This window comes from Notolepis coatsorum, assembly GCF_963971535.1.
Source record: "Notolepis coatsorum genome assembly, chromosome: 1".
Taxonomy (NCBI): Eukaryota; Metazoa; Chordata; class Actinopteri; order Aulopiformes; family Paralepididae; genus Notolepis; species Notolepis coatsorum.
This window is the reverse complement of record NC_140165.1, coordinates 32252184-32265399: the sequence shown is the minus strand read 5'-3', so window position 1 is coordinate 32265399 and position 13216 is coordinate 32252184. Positions and strand designations below refer to the sequence as shown.

Below are 13216 nucleotides of genomic sequence, written 5' to 3'. Positions count from 1 at the left end.
CTACACCAAGGTATCTATAACACAGAGAGATAATCTACCTCTACACCAAGATATCTATAACACAGAGAGATAATCTAGCTATACACCAAGGTATCTATAACACAGAGATAATCTAGCTCTACACCAAGGTATCTATAACACAGAGAGATAATCTAGCTCTACACCAAGGTATCTATAACACACAGATAATCTAGCTCTACACCAAGGTATCTATAACACAGAGATAATCTACCTCTACACTAAGTAATTATAAACAGATTCATTTAAAAAGAGACACTACCAACTCATTCTCATTTCCTACAATGCGTCACAGGGTGTGGCATTGGCAGACGGGAAAGGAAAGCCATCTGAAGTCATATAAAGTTGGTAAAAAACACAATATGTGACCCGACACTGTCTAGGTCGGGTTGTTAAGGATTAGTCAGAAAATCCCAACATGTTGCGCTATTCAGAAATAGGTTGAAGGTATGAGCCTGTACTTTCATATCATGTAAAACAAATTTTAATAGGCAAATAAGTAGTTATTCTCTTTGCCGTCTCGTCAATCAGTGAATTCATAATTGAGTGACAGCAGCACGTTCCATTTTATTCTTTTATTTTTACTCCCCCACATTGCTAAAATAATGAAACACAGTCAATAAACAGGAGTGATGCTACTGACCAGAAAGAGGACAAGACAAGGCTTCCCCCTGACGCCTGTTTAGTTTGTAGTCAACTGACAACAAGAGAAGGTGCTTTGCAAACAATGTCATGACCAGGTCTGTCCAATTTGTGTTTTAACAACAAATCTGTTTGACCATCTCAGCATGGAAACTCAGTCCCAGCCTTTCTCTAATTTCATTTAAATCCCCCCAGGCAGCGCAGATAATCAAAGGCTCACCGACCGCCATCATTATTCTCACCCAAAACTATCCCATATGATAAGAATAGCAAAAGGTAAAGTAGGCTTTAACAAATGCTACCACTTATACTGTAAAAGGTACCCAAATAGTGTAGAATGAATACACTTATAGCCTAAATATAAATTATTCCTTATATGTAAAGAAAGAACGGCCTGTAGACATAATGGTAAAATCCAAAGAACACAATTTCTTATTGAGAGTAACTATATCGATGGCTGAAATGCAAAACATCCTATCTGCAAAATTTCGGATGATGAGAAATTCACTTTGGATGATGAGAAACCTCCTATCTGCACCTATGCAGTCTGTCTGCAAGATATTTTGCAAAAGCAGTGTGTTGTATTGGGTATCCTGATTATTTTTTGCATTTAGCAAGAAAACAACACGTTTTTTTTGTTTTCTCAAAAAGGTGACATTTTCAGATAGGAGGTTATACAAAATGTATTAAAAAATCAAAGATACTTTAGTCCTTTTATATGATGAAATAAGAACTCTTTAGTCAATTGTAATCTATGTCTCCTAATTCCACTATGTGTACTGGTATTGTATGTTGATCATTGTTGTATGATGTAATGACTTGTAAGGACTGGACACCTTAACTCATTGAGTGCCAAAAAATGGAGGCTCTAATCATTATTATTGCTCGAGAGTCTCTAGCAATAATAATAATTAGAGCCTCCATTTTTCGTGGACGAAAAATACACCAGCCTGTAGATATCAATTCCCCCGAAATAACGCTACCTGCCTCGCCAAAATCCATTAATTGGTTATCCAGATACATACAGATGAATTATCATCTCAGAATAAGTGGCTTTGTACGTGTTTTAGCTTATCTTTTACAGCTTACGTTGTGGGCAATAATTGTTAATAGAGGCTCCATTTTCTATAGAAATAAATGCATTCGAACAAGAAACCAATGTCGGAAACCAATCGGCCAAAAGCCAACCAGTGATCCCTCCGTTGTTTAATCACTACCCACAGTAATGGTTATAGTCCAACCTTCCTCTCCTCTCTCTCCTTGTGTGTCAGGATGAAAATCCATTGAACTATAACTTTGTTCCTCTGGACATCAAGCTGGACAACTGGGACGACCTGCCTGATGCCTTCAGCCTGTGCCAGGAGAACAGAAGCCAGGTGTGTGTGTTTGTTTTAGATTTCTTTTTACAGGTTATGCAAGTACAGAATGTAGGCTTTTAAATTATGTGTCATAAATTGAAATATTGAAGATATTTCTGAGAAAATACTATCTAAAGTGTGGCTGCATTTTTAACACCTTGGCAGTCAGTTACTAGGTGTGAATAATAGCTCTTATGTCCACCCCTAACCACTCCCCCACTGGATTAGCTGTCATCTGTTAGTAGCCCTTTTCACACAGACTTCACTGAATTATGGATTCTCTTATAGAATAGACTAATGTTCTGAACTAGGTCTCGCACAGGTGCACGCATACAATGAAAAATACTATCAAATGTACATGCTTAACTCGCAATGAATAGTTAAGACAAGCTTTCTCTAGGCTTTTGAAAATGTAGGGCAGACCTTGTTGGTAACGGGGCAGCCGATAGGAGTGCAGTGTTTCCCCTAGGATTTTTTTCATGGGGGGGTGGTAGGCCCCCCAAAACTACTAGTGTTGTCGCGGGGCGCGCGTGTCACAGATACGTGGTGTCAACAGTGTCGTCATAGACGCGCGCAGTAAGGCGGTTGTTAGTATCGGTGCATTTCTCTACACTGAGCTGAAATGAAACGATTGCACATAAATTAGGTAAATAAATATTAACACATACATTTACTTATGTACAATTTTACATACAGTAGTGACAACACACATATGAACTATTTACAATACAGGGACAGTGTTTCCCACAGGATTTTCTCTGAATGGATTTGGTAGTTTTTTTCTGCGTCTCCGTAGACCGTGCCGCACCACCGTTTTAAAGTGTGAATTGATTGAAAACCAATGTATGTATAATTTAGCTAGCTCGCCAACGTTACTGTGATTAAAGCAAACTTTAATAAAAAAAAATATATATAAAAAAATGTATATATATATATATACAACCAGGGGTACAATTCCTACACTGTTCACCCGATATGGATCTAAGCACCCTCACATTAAAGCTGGAAGTCTACACCTCATAGTCATCTCCAGTCACTGTATACTGAACAGGGTGGGATGCATGAAAAGATATAGTCTATAACCACAAACCCAATGGGGAGGAGCTATAACAGTCCACAGGTTGGATAGTGTACGTATCGTATGTCTACTGTGAGGTGAAAACCACAAGCTCTAGGAAGGGAGAGCTGGCAGATTGACTGGGTTCCCATGGCCCGATTTGACCTCCACTGGGCCAGAGAAGGAGGAAGAGGGGAGGAAGAGGAGAGCAAAGGTTAAAGAGAGAGCTAACACAAAATATTCGCTTTGCACCTCATTTTCAGCAACATCCTGCTTCAAATAGTCAGTTTCTTACATACACACCACGGAGCTGCCCAGTACAACCTTTGCTGTCCTCTACAGTTGTCCACTCAGCAATCCCACTGGAGTAGTTGGGCATTGCCTTGCTCAAGGGCATATTGGTGGTAGTTGTAGAGGGAGAGGAGAGCATTAATCATTCACTTCCCCCAGCCAGATTTACCTGCCAGTTCAGGGATTCAAACCAGCAGCCTTTTCGTCACACGACCACTTCTCGAACATGTATGGTAGACCACTGCTGGAGGAAGGTCTGAGATTAGGGGAGGGAGGAGGAAGACTATGAAGGAGGAAGGTGAGAGAGAGGAGGGAGGAGGAAGACTATGAAGGAGAAAGATGAAAGAGGGGAGGGAGGAGGAAGACTATGAAGGAGGAAGGTCTGAGAGGGGAGGGAGAAGTAAAATATGTTCACTCCATGGTTGGAATGCATGGTTTCTAAAGGCTGTTCTTGCCACTTGTCATGAGCATGAAGGGGAGCCATGGCGCGTTTCTCCAGTTACTCTGAAACGTCTTTGGAAACGTCACCATAATCGAGCAGCCCTAACATCTACTACAAACAAAGACAAATAAAGCTACACAAACATACACAGAGACGAGGCCTCCCATTGGGGGGTTTATTGCAAAATGTCAACGCTTGCTCTCATTCAAATGACTTCCCAGTGGACATTCTGCAAAAGCCTTTAAATATGTGTGGGGGGGGGGTCTGGCCAATCCAGGTGGTGTCGTTTGTGAGGGAGTGGAGCAGCCTAGCAGCCATGAAGCAGCGTCTGCTCCGTCGTAGTGGTGTCCTCTTCCACAGCCCCACCCTGGGCCTGGACCACCTGGCCAGCACCCAGAAACCACACAGCAGCACCAAGAGGTACCAGAGTTTTAGGGAATTGTTTCTGTATACACATTTATAAAACGAGGCATATTTAGCCAAAATATGTTGCCAGAACATGAAAAGAAAATACGTTCACGTGCGCTTTGGCGGAGATCCACTTCTACTCTGAAAATCCGACCTCACAGAGGTATGTTGATGCGAAGGGGACAAGCTTTCTCAGCGCAGCATTACACAACACCGGGTACTCGTTCCGGACTGATATCCAGAACTTTGCGAGGGCCTGTCCAGTAGGGGTGGGAATCGCCAGAGACCTCACGATACGATACTATCGCGATACTTGCGTCACGATACGATAGTATCGCGATACTAAATATATCGCGATACGCTGAGTATTGCGAATTCTTTTATTTTATTTTATTTTTTTAGCTAATTTAATTTATTACCTTTTTTCAACTGCAAAGTAAAACTTTGTCAACATGTTTTTTTTTTTTTTTTTTTTTTACTTCATTTTTTTGCGTTTATCGCTTTTCTGGTCAAGCATGACCGACAGTTGTAGGGTGAAACGGGAGAGAGAGCAGGGGAAGACATTCGGCAAATGACGGCGAGTCCGGGAATCGAACTCGGAGTCAACCAGATCCGTGACGCAGCACGGTATTCCGCGACGCAGCGCGGTACATGGTGTGCTACTAGAGCACCCCTGTCAACATGTTTTATCTAATAAAATAAAGTTCAGTCTGTTCATCTCACTTCAATAATTTTTATTGCAGAACATGGTATTTTCTCAAGCAGACAGATGTAAACACTGTAATCTGTGTTGCATGTACCTGATTACAGTCATATTCCAACTTAACTGAATGCACCTGTGTGTGTGTGGACTACTGTACTATTACAGGTATTGAAATGAACAATGCAACTTGCTTATACAAATACAAAAATATATATAATTTTTTATGAATAATTAAATATCGATACTTGGCGTTCCCTGTATCGATACAGTATTGCCACGCAAAGTATCGCGATACTACTACGTATCGATTTCCCCCCCACCCCTACTGTCCAGTGAACTTGACTTTCAGTTGCTCGTCACATGAAAGATCATTGAGTGCTTCCTGCTCAGACAGTGGGAGGCCTGCTGCATCCTGCTGGAGTGCCACTAACAGGGTTTCTTAATCCAGCTCATTATCAGCACATTTCTCTGCCAATGGGTTGTTTTTGTCTGCAATGAAAATCCATGCTTCTTCTCAGAGTTAAAAAAGGCGATTTAATACTCTGCCTCGAGATAGCCACCTCACTTTATGTGGTATAGCAGCTGGTTATGCGCAAAGCCCATTTCATTGCTGCCAACCGACACCGCTTCTGACAACAAACCTATCCATTGAGAGTCCATGTGACACGCAAAAGACCAGACCCCCCTCCCGCGATTATTATAAATGCGCAGGATGTAGTGAAATGTGTATTGGAATACTGTGTGTCGGCCTCCATTGATGAAGGGGCGTGACATGGCAAATACACACAGCTGCCAGGTGGAAAACTCAATCTGAGTTTTCTTTTTGTTGCCAATGAGCGACCCCACTGTCACCTACCCGCGACCCCACTTTGGTTCGGGACCCATAGTTTGAGAACCGCTGCTCTAAAGCCTACAAAGGTTTGCCTGGAGATAGTGTTGTATTTCTTACCAATTCTGAGCTTATTCCTCCAGTATCAAGTGTTATGCCTTTTATGATTCAGGGGAACCTACCCTTTATTTCTGGTGCAGTGTAAAGTCACCATCATACCCTAGCTTTGCGTGAGCATACCATATTTGACATTAAAAGAAAATACCCAGTGAAAAAAATACTTTTTTTCAAGATGTAAAGTTATATTTAGGTGTTTTGAAACTCCATGTGAAGTCACAGCCAACGCCAGAACACCCTCCTTCTCCCACAGAGAATAAAAAAAAAAAACAGCCAGTCTTTCAGAATTACTAGAAGTCATACTGTGTGCTGCTACACACACCGTGTATAAACGCAGACTCCCCTCTAATGTGTGGTATCTAGGGGGGAGGGGAGAGAGGAGAGAGAGAATGAGAGGGGGAGGGGAGAGAGGAGAGAGAGATAGAATGAGAGGGGAGAGAGAGAGAGAATGAGAGTGAGAGAATGAGAGGGGGAGAGAGAGAATGAGAGGGGGAGAGAGAGAGAGAGCGACCTCCTCATCCTCCTGTGAAACTTCTCTCGTTCCATGTGTTTCCATCCTCCTGTCATTCTCATCTTCCCCATTTAGAGTCAGTCCCCATATTCATTCATTCAATCAATGAACTGTGTCAAATGCTTTCGACAAACCTACAAAAAGGGCACTGTATTGTTTTCTTTTGTCAAGGTCGGATACTAAGGATACTAAGGTCGGATACCGTATAATTTACAACAAAAGTAGTGATAGGGCTCTGTTTTGTTCTAAAACCCGATTGATGTGGGCATCTCCTCCTTTCCTGCAGCACGTAGGGCTGCAAGTTTTTGGCTGCTGCAATTTTTTGTTGATCAAATAAAACGCATGAGATTCATGTCACAGTAATAAATGTATTTTTTTTTTTACATTTATCAACTGACTTCATAATCACTACAGATAAAATAAGGAATCTTATACATTTATATAATATATATATATATATATGTAGTGTAAATTAGCATTTACAAAGGTGATTTCAACTAGCACTTGTTTTCAATGAGTGTGATATAAAGGAACACGCCAACATTTTGGGAAATTAGAAATTAGCTTATCGTAAGATAGATACCAGTTTCCTCTCTGTGCGTTCAGTAGAAAGCTATCTGGCTGCATGTTAGCCTAGCTTAGCACAATGAATGGAAGCGGACATGTACGGGTAGCCTTCGGGAGAGGTGTTAGTTCGAAAATGCGTAGGCTACCCGTACATGTCCGCTTCCATTCTTTTAAAGGATGAGGCGGGTGTAATTTAATTGTTTTCGTATTGTGAACAATAGTCTATGAAAGGACCAAAACCAACAATGCATTTCTTCTTCTTACAAGTATCGTCCAGCCAACACCAGGTTATAGCTCATATTCAGAAGACATACAGTAGCACTTTATTGCAAAAACTCTTCGAACTCAGTATAATTCAGTATCATTGCGATGAACACAGGCATTGTACTTTTTCCATAACTCCGGTATGAAGTGACAGTGATGGCTTTGCAAGTACCGGATAGCTCACCACATAAAAACTGTCCCAGGAAAGAGTACAATGTGTGCGTTTCATCTTCAGGTTGCTTGCATTTCCACCCCTAGCAGTGACGGATGCACAACATCGCTTGTAGAGAATATTTTTCAACTCAAAATCGTAACTTTTCAAAGCCAAAACCGAGATGCACTTTCTTTTTTTTGACAAGTTTCTCATCTTGTTTCAGACGTGTGTGGTTTGGTTATGGTTTGGGAGCCGTGCCTGCACAGGTTTTCTCACACGTTTTGTGAGAATGTGATGTGTTTGATATCAAGTCTGCAGAATGTAACAGTCTAATGCTCAACAGATAGAAAGAAGATATGAGTAGAATTTGAAAATGTAGAATTCAGGAGCGACTGAGTAGTGTAGAGGTCTAAGCACTGGAGCGGCTGGGTAGTATAGAGGTCTAAGCACTGGATAGGTTGTGTAGTGTATAGGTCTAAGCACTGGAGCGGCTGGGTAGTGTAGAGGTCTAAGCACTGGAGCGGCAGTAGGGCAGTGCAACGACCAAGAAGAGAATTGGCATAACAACTAAATTGGGTGGGATGGGAGCAAAATACATAAGGTCAATTTTTTATAAAAAGGGTTGTGATAATATGCATTAATAAGAGTAGGGGTGTAACGGTACACAGAAGTCACGGTTCGTTACGAGTTCGGTACAACAGGAAACAAGCGTAATATTCAACATTAAAGACGGATACACAGAACAATGGTGTGCGTTTGAGCTGTTCTGGGAGACAATAGGACTCTCTGCATAAATTAAGAGATGTGGAGGCAAAGCTCTCGAGACACGTCATGTGCTCCTCACAAGATGACTAGTTATAGTTACAGGATGTATTGTCTGAGAGTTGATGTGTGTGCGTGCTTGTGTGTGTGCTTGTGTGTGTCTGTACCATAAGTATGTTTGTGTGATGTGTATGGGGTGTAAATGTACACAGAAGCCATGGTTTGGGTCCCAATTAAAACATTTGTATTGTGTTATACTTAGTTCCACCTAGGCTTGCCACGGTAGTCAGTGATACCGGTGTCATTCTGTGTTCAGGCATCCACTGAGTATATGAATTGCCTACCGCCCCCACCGGTGTATGCTTTTTAAGTTTCAGTTTCACTTCTAGAGTAGATTTTACTTCACGTGGAGCAGAGAAAGAAGACTCTAGAGAAGAGATGACATGTTACACAATGTCAGAGGATTTATTAATATTTTTACGATTTAAACACTGCAGCTGCTCAGCTGAAGAGGAGCTCAGAGGACCAGTCCAGCAAGAGTGTGTTGTGCGTTTGTCTTCTTTTTTTTGTGTGGATCAGCTGTGAGGGAAAGCCGCGTGGAAGGAAGTTCCATTGGTTAACATTATTGGGCGAACAAGAAAAGGATGAACATTTTCAGCCTATTGTAATGATCCTGCTGTGTTACAAACATATCATTCATTCATGGTTTTGTTTCAGGGACACCTCTAAGTAAAGGAGAGGGGAGGAGGAGATTAGGAGTAACAACCCAGTGCAGAGTGTGCAGTTGTTATTTTGTTCTGTCCACTTGTCATCATACCTTTACAAGCTTCAACATTTTATTCATGATCTAAATTTGGCAATACAAGCTTTAATATTCAACGTTAAAGATTAAAGTAAGCCAAAGTAAGGATATTGAGCATACATTTGTCAAATGTGCAACCCTAGTTTCACCTAGGGCTAGATCCACAAATAATGGATTGCACGGTGCTAATTGCACCCTTACTTACAATTCATTATGAATTGAAAATGGGGGACCCTGATGTAAACAAGACGAAAGTCTTTCTCTGGTCTGCATCCCCTTAACAATTGTGTGTATCACCGTGCAGGTGATTGATTGAATTACATTTCTATTAACAGATATTTATTTTATTTTTTATTTTATTTTTTGTCCTCCTTCTTTTTCAGATTTTTCTCCCATCCCACTGTTAGTCGTTATGCCAATTACCAACCCCCTTCCTGGTTGTTGCGCACTTTCCCCTACTGTTGGTCCGAGAGGCCGGAGACTGTCACATGCTTTCCTCCGACGCATGTGCAGCCAGCCGGCAGCCAGCCTGGCCGCGCAGATTCTCACTGGGAGAGTGTAACGTGTGGGAGGCCGCACTACCTCTCACCAGATCCTACCTTCGCTGAGCAGGCGCCCCGACCGAACTGTAGGGGTCGCTGTCCACAACGCCCAGGACCCACCCACGGCTCCCCTTCCCTAACTCAGCCAAACGAGTTAGTATAGCGATCAGCCCGAGCCAAGGCAATGCTGACTCTCCGGGAGTCGAGACCGCAGCCTCTTGCATTGGTGACGAGCACAATCTCCGCTACGCCACCTGACCGCCCCTATTAACAGATTGTTAACACATTGACCGCCAGCAGTAGGGGGCGCTGAACCCCTTCATCGCCAGGTCATTATTCAATGGATATAGTTTTAGACTGCGACATTTGCAAGTGCTTAAAATATATCTTATATTATATCTATGGGTATAATAACGCCGTCGACTGTCAGTGAGTTGCTTCCAGTCAACATGCCCCAAACAGATTGTTTTTTAATCCATACATTTCCATTTTATACCGTTTTGAATAGAGTATGGTTTGGGTGCTTTTGAGTAATTCCAGGAAAAAGACGAGAAAAGGGCATTTTACTGTAATCCAGTCATCACATTGTAATTTTTCGGCTGATCTAATCATCCTGAAATCAACGCTAGATTATCATTATTATATCTCGTCGTGCATACCCCCCCCTCCCCCCCACCGCAGTCAACGGTAAAATAAGCACATACACTTACACACAGATAGCTGTGATCGCGGTAGAAATAAATATCAGATCAACGATCAAATGTATATATAGTGTTCTTACCTTGTATCTGATGTAATGCAAAAGAAATAATCCAATTATCTGATCGCCATTCCAAATACTGCTTGTGGAGGTCCGTACCACACTACCGACCATTACATATGGGCGGGCGGGCGGGGTTACTGTTCGATGCCATCGTTGTATATAACTGGCTCGCCTGAGTATTTAAACCCCGCCCACCCGGCTCAGATCGGCTCCTAAAACACACCAGCCCACTTCCATTGAGATGCAATAGCTCCGCATGGCAGTAGAGGGCGGTGTTGACCGTCTGCCAGCTCAGACAGGGTCTGAAGGGTATACCAGAGGCTGCAGCTATGAATTATGAATAGATATAGCGAATAAACTAAATAACGATCCCAAAAACGAGTTAACTCGTTTCTGGCGCTGAACGCATGGCGGGCAATAACGAGTTAACTCGTTTCTGGTGCAGATTGTGTTAAGGGGATGCAGACCAGAGAAATACTTTTGTCTTGTTTACATCAGGGTCCCCCATTTTCAATTCATAATGAATTGTAAGTAAGAGTGCAATTAGCACCGTGCAATCCATTCTTTGTGGATCTAGCCCCTAGTGTCGTATGAGACGTATTTGTGGTATGGCTGGATCTACCGAACCGTGACGTCAGTACTGTGAAGTCGTGGGATGAATCCATGTACCTAGTGATGCACGATATATCGGCCGCCGATATAATATCGGCCGATATGGCAGTTTTTTTACACATCGGTATCGGTCCGATATCAAGATATCTTTTTTACATGTTTTGGCCTTAAATAGTTTCAAAATATCATTTCATTTCTGAAAATAATTTACAAAAGTTAAAAAATAAATGCGTTTTGGAAAATAGCTCTTTATTTGCTTATCATAAAAAAAGTGTTTTCTATACAGAGATATCGACATCGGTAAATATCGGTATCGGCCAGAACAGCAATATTAATATCGGTTATCGGTATCGCCCACAATTTTCACATCTGTGCATCACTACATGTACCGCTATACCCCTAATTAAGAGTGTTGTGATGAGTAGTTAATATGCATTAAGAGTAGGGATGCTCGATATTGGCTTTTTTACTGATACCGATATACCGATATTGTCCAACTCTTAATTTCCGATACCGATATCAACCGATGCCGATATATTCAGGGTAGTAGTTAATATGCATTAAGAGTGTTGTGATGAGTAGATAATATGCATGAACCTCTTAACAGTCCTGCAAATCTTGCATAGTGTGAGTGTTGTGATGAGTAGATAGTGTTATGGAAAATACTAAAGGAGCCGTTGTATAAATCATTCTGAGTCTAGTTATTAAAAAATTTAAAGCATTAGTTTAATTATTTCCTCTGTGGCCACAGCAGACAAGGACAGTTTACAATCAGAGACAACAATGTTCACACACAAGCGTCTGACCATGAAGTGACAAAGAGCTCAGACGTACATTAATACACAATTGAAATGACGTCCACTAGACACCCAGACAGGTAAACAAAGTCTGCCCAAAGGAGAACCAGCCTTGGCTAGGCGGTGTTGTTTGTTATGTTCTTAACTGGAATGCTAAACAACCTTGCTAGGAGAGAAAAAGATTAGGTCAAAAGTCATCCTCTCTCTCCATACCTCCTTAAAGTCCTTAAAGGAACAGTCGAATATGTATTTTCACACAGATGTATAGATAACATTCCCATCACAATAGTCAGAGGAGGCATGTGGTAGTCTATACCCTCCCCAGACCGACAAAGGAGACATGTGGTTACGTAGAGCAAGTTTAATCTCTAAAATAATCTTCATTCCCTCCATCTCTATCTGTCTCCCTTCATCTCTCTCTGTCTCCCTTCATCTCTCTCTGTCTCCCTCCATCTCTCTCTGTCTCCCTCCATCTCTCTGTCTCCCTCGCCTGCAGGTACCTGGGCAGAGAGGAGGTGGCGCAGGCCTCCCTCAGCAAGGTCCAGGAGGAGGGAGGCAGCGTCCGCTTGGTGACCAGGGAGCAGTTCTTCAACAAGAGGAGGTCGGCCTCCATATTACCACTGCGTGCATCTGACGGGTAGGAGGGAGGGAGGGATGTACATCGGAGGAGGTTGGGTAGGTGGGGTGGGGTGGGGGGGGGGTGGGGGGGTAAACTGTACATTGGAGGTGGCTGGGTGGGTGGGGTTGGGTAGGCGGGATGGGGGAAACTGTACATTGGAATATCAACAAAACCTTACTTGGTCCCAAGAAGAGTGTCTTGTGTATTATTGGGTTAGGACATTTACTGTACATTGGAGGGGGTTGGGTTAGGACATTTACAGGGGCCAGTTTCGAATTGCAGTCTCCCGTAGGTGTTCTTTGAAAGTGGGTAGTGATTCACATTCCTTTACAGCTTTGGGTAGGGCGTTCCACATTGATGTGGCATGATTGCAAAACGTGTTTAGTCCCTTGTTTGAGCCGAATCTGGGTTTAACATGATTTGTGGAGCTCCCTCTGGTGTTGTGGTTGTGGTATTCACTGACCTGGGAAGTATTTTGACATGTACATGGGTACCTTAGTCGTGTAGTGTATCTTGTAGACCAGGCCCATTGCAAGTTGCTGTACTCTGTCGTCTACTCTAAGCCATCCTAGGTAGTCAAAGTGGGCAGGGGTGAGGTGGGTTCTAGGAGTAAGGTCAAGTAGTAGTCTGACCAGTTTGTTTTGTGATGTTTGTAATCTTGTTTTTAGCGCCTTTGAGGTGCTTTGGTACCATGAGGTGCAAGCATAGTCGTAGTCAGGGGTGTAAAGTACTTGAGTAATTGTACTTCGTTACAATACTTAAGTACTGTTTTTGGGGATTTGTGCTTTACTCAAGTATTATTAGGTTTGTATACTTGTGCTTTTACTCAATTACATTTCAGAGAGAAAAAACATACTTTTTAACCCTTACATTTAAAATGCAGACCTACAAAGTAGAAAGTACAAATCTCACAGGTCCAACCATTTTAATTAGTATATTTGTTTCTCTGGCCGAACTA

General features: G+C 42.3%; 1 protein-coding gene across 1 annotated transcript in view; it reads left to right on the top strand.

The window, feature by feature from the left end:
- Positions 1-13216, top strand: part of zranb3 (zinc finger, RAN-binding domain containing 3) — a 202725-nt gene that overhangs the window by 140009 nt on the left and 49500 nt on the right. Inside the window, exons 19-21 of the mRNA XM_084315238.1 lie at positions 1932-2036; positions 4086-4228; positions 12136-12276. Coding sequence (XP_084171364.1) covers positions 1932-2036; positions 4086-4228; positions 12136-12276 — 389 coding nt within the window. The remainder of the gene's footprint in view (positions 1-1931; positions 2037-4085; positions 4229-12135; positions 12277-13216) is intronic.